This window comes from Papaver somniferum, unplaced genomic scaffold (genome assembly GCF_003573695.1).
Source record: "Papaver somniferum cultivar HN1 unplaced genomic scaffold, ASM357369v1 unplaced-scaffold_79, whole genome shotgun sequence".
Taxonomy (NCBI): Eukaryota; Viridiplantae; Streptophyta; class Magnoliopsida; order Ranunculales; family Papaveraceae; genus Papaver; species Papaver somniferum.
The window spans coordinates 1,246,192-1,260,689 of record NW_020650859.1 but is presented as its reverse complement, the minus strand read 5'-3'; the positions used below and the strand labels follow the sequence as shown (position 1 = coordinate 1,260,689).

General features: G+C 36.0%; 1 protein-coding gene across 1 annotated transcript; it reads left to right on the top strand.

Moving 5' to 3' along the window:
- Positions 1 to 1,716: 1,716 nt before the first annotated feature.
- On the top strand, positions 1,717 to 3,957 carry LOC113344659 (L-type lectin-domain containing receptor kinase IV.2-like). Its single transcript, XM_026588583.1, has one exon. The coding sequence runs from the start codon at positions 1,733 to 1,735 to the stop codon at positions 3,848 to 3,850; it is 2,118 nt and encodes a 705-aa protein (XP_026444368.1). The 5' UTR covers positions 1,717 to 1,732; the 3' UTR covers positions 3,851 to 3,957.
- The last annotated feature ends 10,541 nt before the right edge of the window (positions 3,958 to 14,498 follow it).

Here is a 14,498-nt window from a genome sequence, read left to right as displayed (position 1 = left end):
GTAGTTATGAATCTTATGATATTGTGAGTTTTCATGTAATTTTCTAGAAAGTATTGCTTGTGTGATATCGTGATTTAGTTCTCCTACTTAAACAACAAGGGATAACTTTCTGGACAAGAGATGGTGAGACGTGTTTTCTGTTTTTCTTAGTGTTTGTGAAGGAGAAAATGTATGATGTAATTAAAAATATCATACTGTTAAGAGTATGATGTAATATTATGATATACCTGTAGTAATAGTTATTGGAAAAGAAAAATCTAATTGGATTTTTGATTACTTCAAGATTTCTTTTGTGAAACAACTTGAGAAAGATCAAAGGGAACAATATAAGCCATGAACTTTATTTGACTATTTCTATCATCTTTGAATCATATCAAGTGACCACCAAGTGAAATAAAATGTTTTTTCTGCCTAAATTTCTTGAAATTCATCGTCTTTCTGTACACATATGGAAAGGTCAGTCAAACGCTTAGGACCGCCAGTTTGACACCTCTAAGTCATCGTCCAATGATGACAATTTCATACTACATAATTTTAACATCAAAGGAATCATCGAGAAACATTTGACAAAGTCACTAGGATTTTTATTTTTGCTCATCCATCTGGCAACTGTTTTCTTTTCTTTAGTTGGGATGTTTTTTATGGAACGCATATTATTTTCAGTTGGAAGTCTTTCATTCTGCATTGGCCTAATATGAATCAAACATATATAGATTTTTGATGGGATCTCAAGCACATAAATGTATATATGGACGACGCCTAAAATATGACTAGCCAAATAAAGAAGCAGCGAGCTAGCTACTTAGGTACTCCAAACATGCTGGGACAGAGTATCCTAATATAGATGGCAGAATCTACTAACTTGGCCGATATTATTGTAGTATAATACTACCTCCGTTTTAGGAAAAATAATACTTTCATTTTTTTAGTTTTTTCTAAAAATAAGTCAAATTGAAAAAGTGAAAGTATCATTTTTTTTTCTAAAATCGAGGGAATAGCAAAATTTTGGTGATTTCTAGGTGATCATATCAAATTATCAATGACCTGAACTGAGTTCAAAACCTTTATGTATATAGAATTTTCCATTAACTGGTTTGACGTCATGTCGTATTTAGAAAAGCAGTCTCTTAATTACTTGAATATGCATATCAGTACGAGGAACCTCCTTTATGTTACTTCTTTGGCCAAACCAAATTAGTACGAGGATAATAGATACGTACATGTTACTTCTAAACCAAACCATATTTAATACAACAAGATACACTGCTGAGTGCTGATACATTTACAAGTGGAGGGAAAAGTCTTAACAAGTCATTAATTTCTAAAGAAGAAGTGCGTATCATACAGTCTAACAAGAAGATTTAAGACTGATAAATTCTATTGCGTGTGACTATTCTGAATTCTGATACTTCGACGTGCTACTTATTTGGAACCATAGCCAGCATGTCCCTACGCTACGCGTTTCTAAAGTAAACCTAAAAAAGGGTCTAACTTGTATTGCCCTCATGATAAGGGAGAGTGTATGTTGACATCTTTTGGTTTATATAAGTTTCAACTGTTTTCATTTCATACCACCTCATTCCATATTCCTCTTCTTTTTCGTCCAAATAGACCCAGTATCTATACTTATGTCTAGTTATTTCTAGCTAGATTAACAGTCGATTTGATATTCAAACAAGTAATCATACACTTCGCAAAAACTTTATATTATTTCGATCGGAATTACTAAACCATGCTAATCCTCAAGAAGCTTGCTGTGGTCTTGGTGATGCTATCTATTGTAGCTTCGCCATCATCATCAGCAGGAGTACAAGGTGGTGACTTCAAAGATGGTTTCCTTTACAATGGATTCAAAGATCCAGCTGCTAACTTTAGATTTGAGAATAGCGTAGCAACCGTCACAGATAATGGGTTATTGAGGTTAACCAGCAACAAAGACGGAAATTATCAAATTGGTCATGCTTTCTACTCTCGGAAATTTCAATTCAAGAGTAATGTTACTGAACAAAATTTATCTTCTTCGTCAAATACTAGTACTGGTGGTAATGTTTTCTCCTTCTCTACTACATTCGTCTTCTCTATAATACCGGAAATTGAAGGTGTAAGTGGTCAAGGGATTGCTTTTGTTATTGCACCTAAAAGAGAGTTACCAGGAGCAAGATCAAGCACATATCTAGGCTTGTTTAATTCAACAAATAATGGAGAAAAAACAAACCATGTCGTAGCTGTAGAACTAGATACCATCTATAATAAAGATTTTGATGACATTGATGGTGAACATGTAGGAATCGACATCAATGACCTGAATTCCGATATATCTGCACTATCCGGGTACACAGATAATAACGGAAGGTTTAATAACCTTAGCCTTATAAGTGGGTATCCCATCCAAGTTTGGGTAGAATACGATGGCGGTGGGAAGAAACTTAATGTTACCATAGCGCCAAATAATGTTCGTAAACCCGATGCTCCATTAATATCTTACGACCGCGATCTTTCAGATATCATCTTAGATAACATGTATGTTGGTTTCTCATCATCAACCAGTTTCGTACTAACATCTCATTACATAATGGGATGGAGTTTTAAGATTAATGGAGAAGCACCACAGCTCGATCTCGACAAACTTCCCGATCTTCCTAAAAGAAAGGCTTCAAAATCGTTACTCTTCGGAGTTGAATTGCCAATAATTATCCCAGTTATTTTGCTAACATTTATCATTGGCATCTTAGTCGTCGTGAGGAAAATCAGAAACGAGAAATTTAAAGACGTGGTGGAGGATTGGGAGCTAGATTATGGGAGGCAGAGGTTCTCATATAAAGATCTATACATTGCCACAAAGGGATTCAAGGAGAAAGAACTTCTTGGCATTGGCGGTTTCGGTCGGGTATACAAAGGTGAGCTACCAACTTCGAAAACTGAAATTGCTGTCAAAAGAGTCTCCCATAATTCAAAACAAGGAGAAAGGGAATTCATAGCAGAGATCATTAGCATTGGTAACCTTCGACACCGAAATTTGGTACAGCTCTTGGGCTATTGCAGGCGGAACAGAGAACTACTTTTGGTGTATGAGTTCATGCCAAATGGAAGCCTAGACAAGTTTATCTTTCGCACTTCGAACTCAACCTCAACATCTCCTGTTCTCGGTTGGAACCAAAGATTTCAAATCATCAAAGGTGTGGCATCTGGATTAATTTATCTGCACGAAGAGTGGGAAAAAGTTGTGATTCATAGAGACATCAAGGCTAGTAATGTTTTATTAGATGGTGAAATGAATGCAAGATTAGGCGATTTCGGTCTTTCAAGATTGTATGATCGCGGAACCAATCCTCGGACGACTAATGTGGTTGGCACTCTGGGTTATATAGCACCGGAAATGATTAAAACCGGAAGAGCAACAACAAGCTCGGACGTTTACTCATTCGGTGCTTTCTTACTCGAAGTTGCTTGTGGCAGGAGACCGATAGAGATGCATAAATCCGAGACGGAGGAGGGTGAAGTTCTTGTTGATTGGGTTTTATATTGTTGGAGAAGCGGTAGAATACTACAAACAAGTGACCCAAATCTTATGAATGAATATGTAAAAGAAGAGATGGAATTGGTGTTGAAGATAGGATTGTTATGCTCACGTAATAACCCAAAGGCTAGACCAAGCATGAGACAAGTGATGCAATATTTAGATGGAGATGTGCTGTTTCCTGAAACTGAGTTGTGGGGACTTGATTATGATGACACTTCCATGTCGTCGAGTTCTGGCGAGCGTCCATCCCATGTCATCGAAATGGTGTCTCTTACAACGAGTAGTCGATCGACATCAGTTGCAGAGTCGCTCCTTTCTGGTCCAAGGTAGTAATCGATATTTATTAATATTAAAACGAATGTAATTAAGATTGATAACTAACGTAGATAATTGATTTCAATTGCCTTGTAAAACCGTTATCTTCCAAAACAGTTGATGTAACTCTAATTAATTATCATTCTTGTCTTGTTTATACATAAATCATAATCAATAATTAATGAATGTAGTTACATAGATTTTTCTTCGCTATTTTTCTTTGCGTTGACATTGACCGTGAGAATTCTAGTCAATATAAATTATATATTAGTTCCAAAATATCAAAGTTATGTGCACATTCATCCCCCACAAACAACATTGTCAAGGATTCTCAGCCACTAGATTTCTGATCAAAACTTGAAAAATCCTTTTTTTTTTTTTTTTTTTTTTTTGCGTATTCGAGAACCGATCGACATTGTATTGGGTATGATTAACCTTTTGGGAACCGAGCAAAAAAAAATTAAAAAAACACTGTGTTGGGTAACTCGGGTATGCTAGCATTGAATATTGAACAAGAACATCCTTTCTTGCATAGTTGCAGTGACTGCAGCATCTATGTACATAATACATTTTTTCTTTTTTTTCTTGTTTTGAAGGAAGTGAAGAAACATTGGGTTATTTGATTTTTCTTATATTATTTTTTCGAAATTTCTTCAGCCACATTAGATTGGTTGCGTCCATAGCATATTGTTTATTATATAAGCATATACTAAAAAATGGACACATTTTATCAAACATGACAAAAGATTGACATATGGTTATACCATAATTTTTTTGGGGGAGGATTATAATATGGCTACACGAAAAAAAATTGTGAAAATATCGTCGGATCCATTAGACACATGAGATTGAATTTTAATTTTTAAAGTACTAGACATGGGTGTTACCAAGTCTTTTATAGGCCTAATGCTCCTAGTCTTTTCTAAGCCTAATGCTCCTCGTATGCTTAATTTTCAAGCAACATATGCCGGCATAATGTATTATGCTTGTTCATTGCAATACAGAAACCTCAATCTCTAGTGTATAGATGGATACATGATTGTGGTTTCCAAGGGAATTGCAATATAGCGGTGCAGCTGGGTTTTTGTGAAAATAAAACATTTATACTGGAGTTATATTGTGTTATTTTTTCCTAGAATTTCCAATATATATTATTGATAACCACATCAAAATCCAAAATGGGATACCATATCTTAAACTTTTCAGAGAAATCCAGGAGGGACTATAAAGGATAGGAGCCATAAGTGAGAACAACGAAACTTGTTGAACAATTCACAAAAGCTTGTATATTTTCATCCAATATATTTAGTAAAAAAATTTAGATCTACAACCAATACTTTGTATTTACCTCTTTAAAAAAGAAAAAAAAAAGAAAAAAGTTACATCAAATTGATATTGGAGCCACACTCCAAAACTGCGATTGCAGTAGCAATGCATTTCTTTTGCTCTTTATATAACAAGAAAAAACAACCCATAATCAAATTCTTGATATTTTAGATGCAGAGTTAGTGTCCTACAATCCGAGTGTCAAACTTATAAAGGCATCTGATGGCATAAAAATGACTTCGTCAAAGCTCGGTGACAATGTAGAGTGTTGAATAGCCACAATGAACATGCAACAGGTAAGTAGGGTTCTGAGTTCAACAAAAACAAGGAAGAAAGAACGAGAGCACAACAATTAATACAAGGTGTCAGGCCAACTCAACATAAATTGTGGCCAAGACATCTTACAAAGAGGATTTTCACTAGATATGGGGAATTCCCTGTCAAGTATGGTATTCAAAACAGTTGAGGGTTCAAACTGAAACAAGAAATATCATATTAAAATTCACTATTTTTCACACAAGATACACAATACAAAATCCTCACACAAGCAAGTGAATCACTCTATGCAATTCACTTAGGAAAAAGCATCAGTCTGTGTCCAAATGCTTTCACCATAAATTGAGAACCATTAGACCTTTAGCATCATCGTTTTAAATGCTTGTTTTGTTATTAATGAACTGGAGTTTCCATCATATATCTACGGGGTACTTTGAATTCAATTTCACTGTATGCTTTGAGTAATGTTACGTAGTATATGAAATATTTCTGAAATACAAGTACAACATGTAGGCTAATTACAGAATGAAAAGCTAGACTTACAATAGATATCGATGAGCGTCTTTCTGAGTTATTATATGCTGGGCCATCAGTTTGGGAAATTTCTTCCTTTCTTTTTCGTAGCTTAAAAAGCACAATGCCAAAATCTTAAACATCACTTTTTATTGTAGTCTTCCCTTCATTCTGAGTATCGGCAAAAATGACAATAGTTAGATTGTAATCAAATGAAAGATTTTGTAGACATCAAACAGGTTCTAAAGCGTAAAAATGTACAATCACTTACTTTGGAGCTGAATGAAAAAACATCTAACTCTAGTGATATTACTAAGGAAAGTTCCAGAGCATGCATCTACCAACGAATACAAAAAATATAGTTCATCATCCAAAACATACATACTTATTAGGAAATAATATAGGAGACTATAATTAGAAGATATAATTTAGGTTAGTTTGAGTTATATTAGGAATTATCTTGAGAGCCAAGTCTTGTGCCTTGAGAGCCAAGTCTTGTGATTGTATAAATAGCTAGAGAATTAATGAGAAAGATACCAAGATTATTATCAATGTAGACGTTTAATGCTTCCGCGTTTATGCTCTCCTCTCTCTTGCTCGATCCTTAACATGGTATCAGAGCGAGGTGAGAGAGAGAGAGGAGAGGAAGAGAGTTAGATAATCTTAGAGAATTCATGATGTTTAGGTTTTATTTAGTGAAGAAATTCATGTTCGTTAAAAAAAAAAAAAAAAAAAAAATCGGTACTCTAGGTTTCGTGGGTTCTTTGGCTGCGGACATGAGAACGCAAGATGAAGATGGGATTAAAAAGATATTTTTTCATGAGAAGAAGATATAGAAGTTACGTGTGTTGCTGGGTCTAAGGTATTAGTTGATTTTACCACCTAAGTAGTGTACGTGTGAAACTTGGTTTCTTCTGAAACCATACTAGAGAAACTCACGGTGTTGGTTTCTTCTGAAACCATTGGGTAAGAAGGTGCCGGATCGAAGCTAGAGCAGGTGGTCTTCATGGAAAAGACGATGAGTTTGTGGTTGCTGTGGTAACACAGGCGTCGTTGGTGATTGATGGAGTTACTGTCAGGGTCCAGGGAAGTTGTTGGTGTGGTTTGAACGCAAAGAAGTTGTTGCTGCCATGATTGAAGATGGTGTTGCTGAGTGTTATTGATCGGTAATGGAGTGCTAGAGCTTTAGGGTTTCACAACCCTAAGATGAGGTAGGAACCGGCGTAAAAAAAAAAAAAAAAAAAAAGGAAGAGATGTTGCCATTGAATTATGAGAAGATTGAGCAGAGATTTCCCCACCGAGAAAATCAGGGAAGAATATGATGCGGTGGTTACTACTGTTGATTGAATTGGTGAAGTTTGGAGCAAGAAAATTAGATGATGCTCAACAAACAGTACGTGATGTTTAGGGTTTGTGAGGAAGTGTTATTGAAAGTCAGTAACAGTACAGAATTGTTAGAGAAGAGATGTTACAAAGAAGAATCGTTACAGAAGCGTAACAGAATCAAGTGTGACAGTTCTGTCAGAGGTGTTACTGAAAGTCAGTAACAGTTACAGAATTGTTAGAGAAGAGATGTTACAAAGAAGAATCGTTACAGAAGCGTAACAGAAGCTAGTGTGACAGTTCTGTCAGAGGTATTGCAGAAAGCTATTAAACATGTTGGAAGAAGTGAAGTGTGGTTGAAGAGTTTGTGGTAGAAACTTGGAGATCCTACAAAGTGTGGCAGACTTTGTAAAGACGACAAGATTGTGAGAGAATCTTGAAGAACAAAGAAGTGTGAAGGTTTCGCAAAAATAGCGTGACTGGAACAAGAGAAGAAGAAACAACATTCATGTTGTGAAGAAAGAAAAAAAAAAAGAGAAGAAAACAATCACCAAGAGGTGATGAGAAAAAGAACAACAATAATAGGTTGAAATCCTATGAGTTGTCGAGAGAGTACAAAAAGTATTCTATCGAAGAAACCAAGAAAACAAGAGTACAAGAAGTATTCTTCAGAAGATAGGACCGTAATGTCCTAAAACTACGAAGGGGACCGAAATCGTCCTAAAACTATGAAGGGGACCGTAATGTCCTTAAACTACGAAGAGGACCGAAAGATGTCCTTAAACTACGAAAATGGGACCGAAAGCGTAATGTCCTTAAACTATGAAGGGGACCGTAATGTCCTTAAACTACGAAGAGGACCGAAATGTCCTTAAACTACGAAGAGTACCGAAAGATGTCCTTAAACTACGAAAATGGGACCGAAAGCGTAATGTCCTTAAACTATGAAGGGGACCGAAACGTCCTTAAACTACAAAGAGGACCGAAACGTCCTTAAACTACGATCTGAAGATTTTTTTTTCGCAAAAGCGTTGAAAAAAAAGAAAGAAGAAAACCGAAGTTAAATTTCTTTTGTCCAAGATGGGCATTCGTGATCTACATGCTCCATCTTGAGGGAGGGTATTAGGAAATAATATAGGAGACTATAATTAGAAGATATAATTTAGGTAAGTTTGAGTTATATTAGGAATTATCTTGAGAGCCAAGTCTTATGCCTTGAGAGCCAAGTCTTGTGATTGTATAAATAGCTAGAGAATTAATGAGAAAGATACCAAGATTATTATCAATGTAGACGTTTAATGCTTCCGCGTTTATGCTCTCCTCTCTCTTGCTCGATCCTTAACAATACTTGACCATGAAATGGCTCGGGAACACGCTAATGGTCTGACCAAGTGACAACTAACGTCAAGTGTATTTACTTTAATTATAAAGATAAGCTAAATAATGCGGAAGTAAAGTAAATCATATTGCACAAGATTTTGTTAGCGAGGAAACTGCAAATACCGAATAACCCTGGAATCTGGTCAAGTGTTAAAACGCTATACAAAACTACTACTACATCTGTATATTTGAGATCAAGTAATGTTACCTAGTTCCATAAGTATCCCGATGCCTTTTACCAATCGGGCCAACCCAAGTATATGTTTTATTATTAAAACTCATTCACACTCATATTATTCGTGTTTATTCTCATCTAAAACCATCTGATATACTAATGTACATATGATCGATTCAAAGAAAAATTTATCCAATTTTGAGATACATTCAATCTGATTGGATACGCTTAATGATTTGCACGTATCCTCATGCTTTTCTATCATTACCTTAATTCGTATGAAAAACTCCAAAATAAATATCTGCCGTTCGGAAACTTTTATAATCCGTGTGACTAAATCTCAAAGTAGAAACAACCAGTGCATGGCTCAGTGGTTGAGCACTCGCCTTCTAGAGGTATGGGTTCAAATTATTTTTGGGTCCAATGGAGTAGTTCAGTGGTATCCAATCAAATCTAGGAGGAAGTCAGGGGTAGAGGTGTAAATTGGGTTGTGCCAGCACGAGCACAACCCCAGCCCAGCACGCTAAAAGTTGAGCCAAGCCCAGCCCAACACGTGACTTAACCCAGCACGGCACAGCACGTTGGTTAAATGGGACGTGCTGGGTTTGACTAATGGGCACAGTAGCCCATCACAACATGCGGCACGGATTAGCACGTGGCCCAGCCCATCCCAGCACGTTAAGAAAGCACGCCATAACATGCACAAATACATAATATAACAAGGTATAATACGTCACATTTTGTGTATATTTTACAAAAGAGTTACTACTCTATCTAGTTTTTGATCTTTTATACCGGCTTATTTTTATAACAACACATATAATACCTAAATATTTGGAAATATCGTTGTTACAATGTCATTACCTATATATACTTGACTAGAACATTAATTTACATGTTGTCTATTTAGATATCGTCATAATGTCCGACCTATATATATTTGATGATCTCAAATTATGTATGAAACGTGTGCCAGCACGACACAACACGACACAGCACGTTACATGCTGTGCCTGTGGGCTGTGATGTACCTAGCTTTTGACTAGTAAAGCACAGCACGACACAACACGTTTAAATTGTTGGCACAGCCCAGCACGGCGCACGACACGTGAAGCACGCGATTTCGTGTGCCGGGCCGACACGTTCTACACCTCCGGTCGGGGGTTAGTGACCACAGTAAAGGTTTGTATGTAATATTTTTGGTTGGCAGGAGTGGGCCTGACAGTGGGGCCAATCAAACTGTATTGATTTAAATAGGGTCTGGTCAGCTTTAGCCAAAAATAAGTTTGAAAAAAAAAACAGCCCGTCCAAACATTTATCACTTATCAGAGCCCTAAAAACGAAATTTCTCCCACCCAATTCTCCTCTCCAGCATCTCTTTCTCGTTGCCTCCGCTTATTCAAGGGGGGAGAAAAAAGAAAACCCAACTCATAGGCACAATTACACAACCACCTTCTCTCTCCGTGTCTCTCACTCTATACCAACAGTGTGATTCCTTGTCTCTTCACTCTCTCTGAAATGTCTTCTGATTCTTCTACCGTCCAGGAAAATAAAGTTCCGTCTTGACCAATAGACCAAACTTCAAGCCCCATCTTTACTTTCTTCTCTGAATTGATTTTTATTTAGGGTTTTGATTTATACTGATTGTCTATTCTTCTGCATATTTCCAACATCAGGGTTATATTTTCAGAGTACATGACTTATCACTGTAATTCAATTCAATGGTCGGTTTATCTTTTAGGTTTTTATTTTACTATTTATTCATTTTTTTTGGATACAGAAATCCCTATTTTTGATCTTAATCAATACTTTCTCTTGTTAATTGAATCTATTTGTTGTATTTTTGATTTGCAGCAGCACGAAATCGGGCATCATGGAAGTGAGTTAAACTGGACTTAAGGATTCACTAGTCCCTATTATCATATTTTCTCTATTTTTGTGTGCCAATCTAATGTTTGCAGTAAAAGCCAATGATACCACCAATTCACTGAAGCAAAAAGCAGTCATCCTTCTTTTATGTTTTCGCTCCTTCGGGTTTGATAGTTGAATGTTGCAAACAAGAATAAGCTATGGAAGGATCCCCAGTATAAGAACGTTGTGCCTTGTCTTGACCCCTGTTGTGAGTATTCTAACTTCTTTCTGTCCCGAATTCGGTTTCGGTACAGTAGGAGATTGAATATACATGACTGTCTAGTTCATTTGTTTTTAGTCAAAATATATAGATTTAATGTCAATGATCATCTTCCATGTAAAGTTAGGGATTTCTTGTCAAAGGTTATTTTTTTTTGAAGTTGCACGACTCATTGTGGCGATTAAACTACAAATGTTTGAGTTACGATTCAGAATAGTGATATAAGCTTATAGATTGAAATTCCATTCCATCATTTGCGTTATACGGACACGCACCTTGAGTATTTAATATCATGTCGTGTTGTGCCTGTATTTCCTTCTAAATATTTATATTTTTTTGTTGTCTCAATTTTAATATAGGATAAGATTTTTTTTGCTAACTGGAGGGGGGAAGTCCATGTGTAACCAGATGCCTGTGCTCTCAAAAACAGGAACTGGTCTTGATGTTTCTCCACTAATAGGTGAAAGCATTTTGCCATGTTTATGCATTTATGTTGGCTATAACAATTTAAAGCTTGCAGAAGAGGTCATTTGATCTGCGTTAGCAGTTTTAACCGTTTATATTACTCTTTTGAATTCCTTTGAGATCTTTGATGGTATGCATATAATGTCTCTTCTATCTATGAAGTTTTGTTTCGGCTTCCTGTCATGTTTTAATAGGAAAATCAAGTCATGAAACTAAAGGGGAAGGGATTGCTTTCGAATATCTGTCACCGACTCAAACATTAGAAGTCAGGCAAAAGGTAACTGATTTGTTGTTTATGGTATACAGAACAGTCGAGAGTTAAGCTTAAATTTGATCACTATGAAGTTACATTTGATCATGGTATTGGATATTCATGTTTTTAACCATAAAACTGGAAAGGGAAGAAAAGAACTTGAAACCATATATGTTCTGACTTGTATATTCTGAAAATTTGTCATTCGATTCTTAAAGACCTGAACTCCGGAGAGCCGTCATTAAGGTTATATTATGTTCCTCCAGAACTGATTGCAACAACTCGAGGTCCGTTGAATCTAATTTCAAAACTGACAAAGCTCTATCCTAAAGGTTTATTGAATCCCATGTAATTGTAATTGTGTCCTAGCAGTTTTTCAAGATTGATACTTCATTTACGATAGAGTTTGACATTTCCAGGTGGAAATGTTTTTTTTCTTCCCATATCCTTACCTCGTAACGATTAGGTAATATGTGATGATGTAATAGGGTACAGTAAATTGAACAAAATGAAGAACTTTTGTTCTTAGTTTTGCTTAACAGCAAAGAATATCATTCTAATCTATCAGTTTCAGCCGTTTAGCAGCTCACTCTGTAGTAACAGTTTTTTTTCTTCTTCATTTTTTTTGCTCATTTTTTTTTTCTTCTTCATATTACCTCAGGCCCAGATATTCCCAACCTTTTGTCTTTAAGGAATCACCTTTCTGGGGTACCAGTAGTCAGTGTTGTTTTTGATAGCACTAACTGTTCCAAAGTAGGTTCTGACACTTATTCTTTACTAGAACACTAACATACTAATGAGTTATAATTTGATTTCATGAAGATGGCAAGAGAATGGACTAATTTTGAAGCTTAATTATTAAGACGACTAGGAAGATACGCATGATGGCAACCTTAAGTCTAAGAAGATTTCTAAAGCTTGGGATCTGCGTGATGGGGAACAGAAGAATACTGAGGAGTATCAAGTGAATGAAGACTGCAAGCTCGTGGTGCTATAAAGTTTCATTGTATAAGTGTTTACTTGTTGAATCTTCAGTAGATTTTTGCTTAACTGATCAAACACATGTGATGTATCTCATATAATTAATAAAAAGTATTTTGGATCATTTGAATAGTGTGATTAATTTGTATCATGATTAGTAATCTAAATGGTCCCTAAAGAATCGATATAAGTGGCCAATACAGCCTTCCCGTGGTTGAATATAAACTACGGCCACCTTTTAGATTTAGAACCATGGCCATTGAATTCGTTTTGTGCGACTTTAATATATGTAGCGACATGTTTTATTTGATCCCCAGTGTCCAAAAGGTGAACAACAGCTACATTGAAAACATTTTGGGTGTCTTTGAAAAGTTTTTAGCCACGGTGCAACAAATTCTTAGTAACCATAATTTATTATTTGGCCATGAAAAATGTTTATCACGTGTCCGAAAATATGGATGGTCATATTACTATAGATTAAATGTGACTACAAGTCATGCATTGGCCATGTTAATTTATTTTCCGTGTGTCCAAATGATAGAGATGGTCATGCTTAAGAAAAATTAGTGTGGCTCTAAGACATGAATTGACCATGATAAAATGAATTTTGCGTATCCAATTGATGACAAAGGTCACGGCTAAAATAAAATTTCCGTGGCTTTAAGTTAAACTTTAATCACATACAATCAAATCGTGTGTCTATAAGGATCATATGGCCATGGTGATAGTGAAAATGCTTAACTACGGAAAAAAAATGAGTACCACACAGACACGGTTTTAGAATTATGACCATGGTAAATCATATTTTATAGCCAGTCAAAGTTTATGTAGCCATAAAGATACCTATTTATCACGGCACCTGATACCACATTTTTGGAGTGAAAAAATTCCATGACCAAAAGTCTATGGACACGGTGATTAAGTGTAACCATTGTGAAGATTTGTACTAGTGTAATAACTCATAATCTTCCAAGAGGGAATCTACGAAGACCCTTTGAGAGACAAGGCAACCAAAAAAATGGAGAGAAAGCAACACATACGGATTGTGCTGGCGAAGCAAGGAATTTAGAGGGGAGTTTGGGAAGCAACAACCTCATGAAAGATGAACCATCAGCGAAGAATCTCTTAGAATATGGCTGAAGTATCTCAATTCGACTTTGGAGCAGTATTACTTTGTGAAGACAAAAACAACCAACTGGAGGCAATCTGGGTGCAGAACCAGTGACAAAATCCGATGAAAGCTCGTCAGCTAACTATCCAACAAGCATCAGGGAAGACTACCAGCAACTCGAGTAAGACCAACGAGCCAAAGAAGTAAGACAAGTACAACTTCGTTGACAATCATTTCGTTCAAAAGAAGTAGGCGAATCATGAATCGTATGGGACAAAGAGGACCAGCAACTGGCGAGATGGATCACTTCGCGGAATACCTAAAGACATCAGAAGATGAGAGGCACTTCGTGGAGATCAAGCAAAGGAATACTTCGTGAGAGAAGAAAGCAGTGGGTTACAAAACAAGGGCTAGGGGTTCAACTATTTATATATATAATGTAAAGATAAAGAAACTAACACTAGGTTTACCCTTCTAACATAAATAATTTAAAGTTCATAATCATTTTAAACGCGTTTGGTTAGAAACTACATATATAACTCTTGTTATCCGTCTGTTAAATAATTAAGGATTTTGCTCTGAAAGAAAAATTTAGCCAAGATAAAAGTATCAACCTAATCTATCGAAGAATCCTACCCAACAAAATTTAGCCATGTCTAGCTTTATCCCGTTGGTTTCATTTCATACAATTTTTCTTCTCTTGCATATATGGAAAAGACGAAGGATACC

What these genes read in the sequence shown, in the direction of transcription:
- LOC113344659 (XM_026588583.1), top strand. Translation starts at nt 1,733, where the DNA reads ATGCTAATCCTCAAGAAGCTTGCTGTGGTCTTGGTGATGCTATCTATT.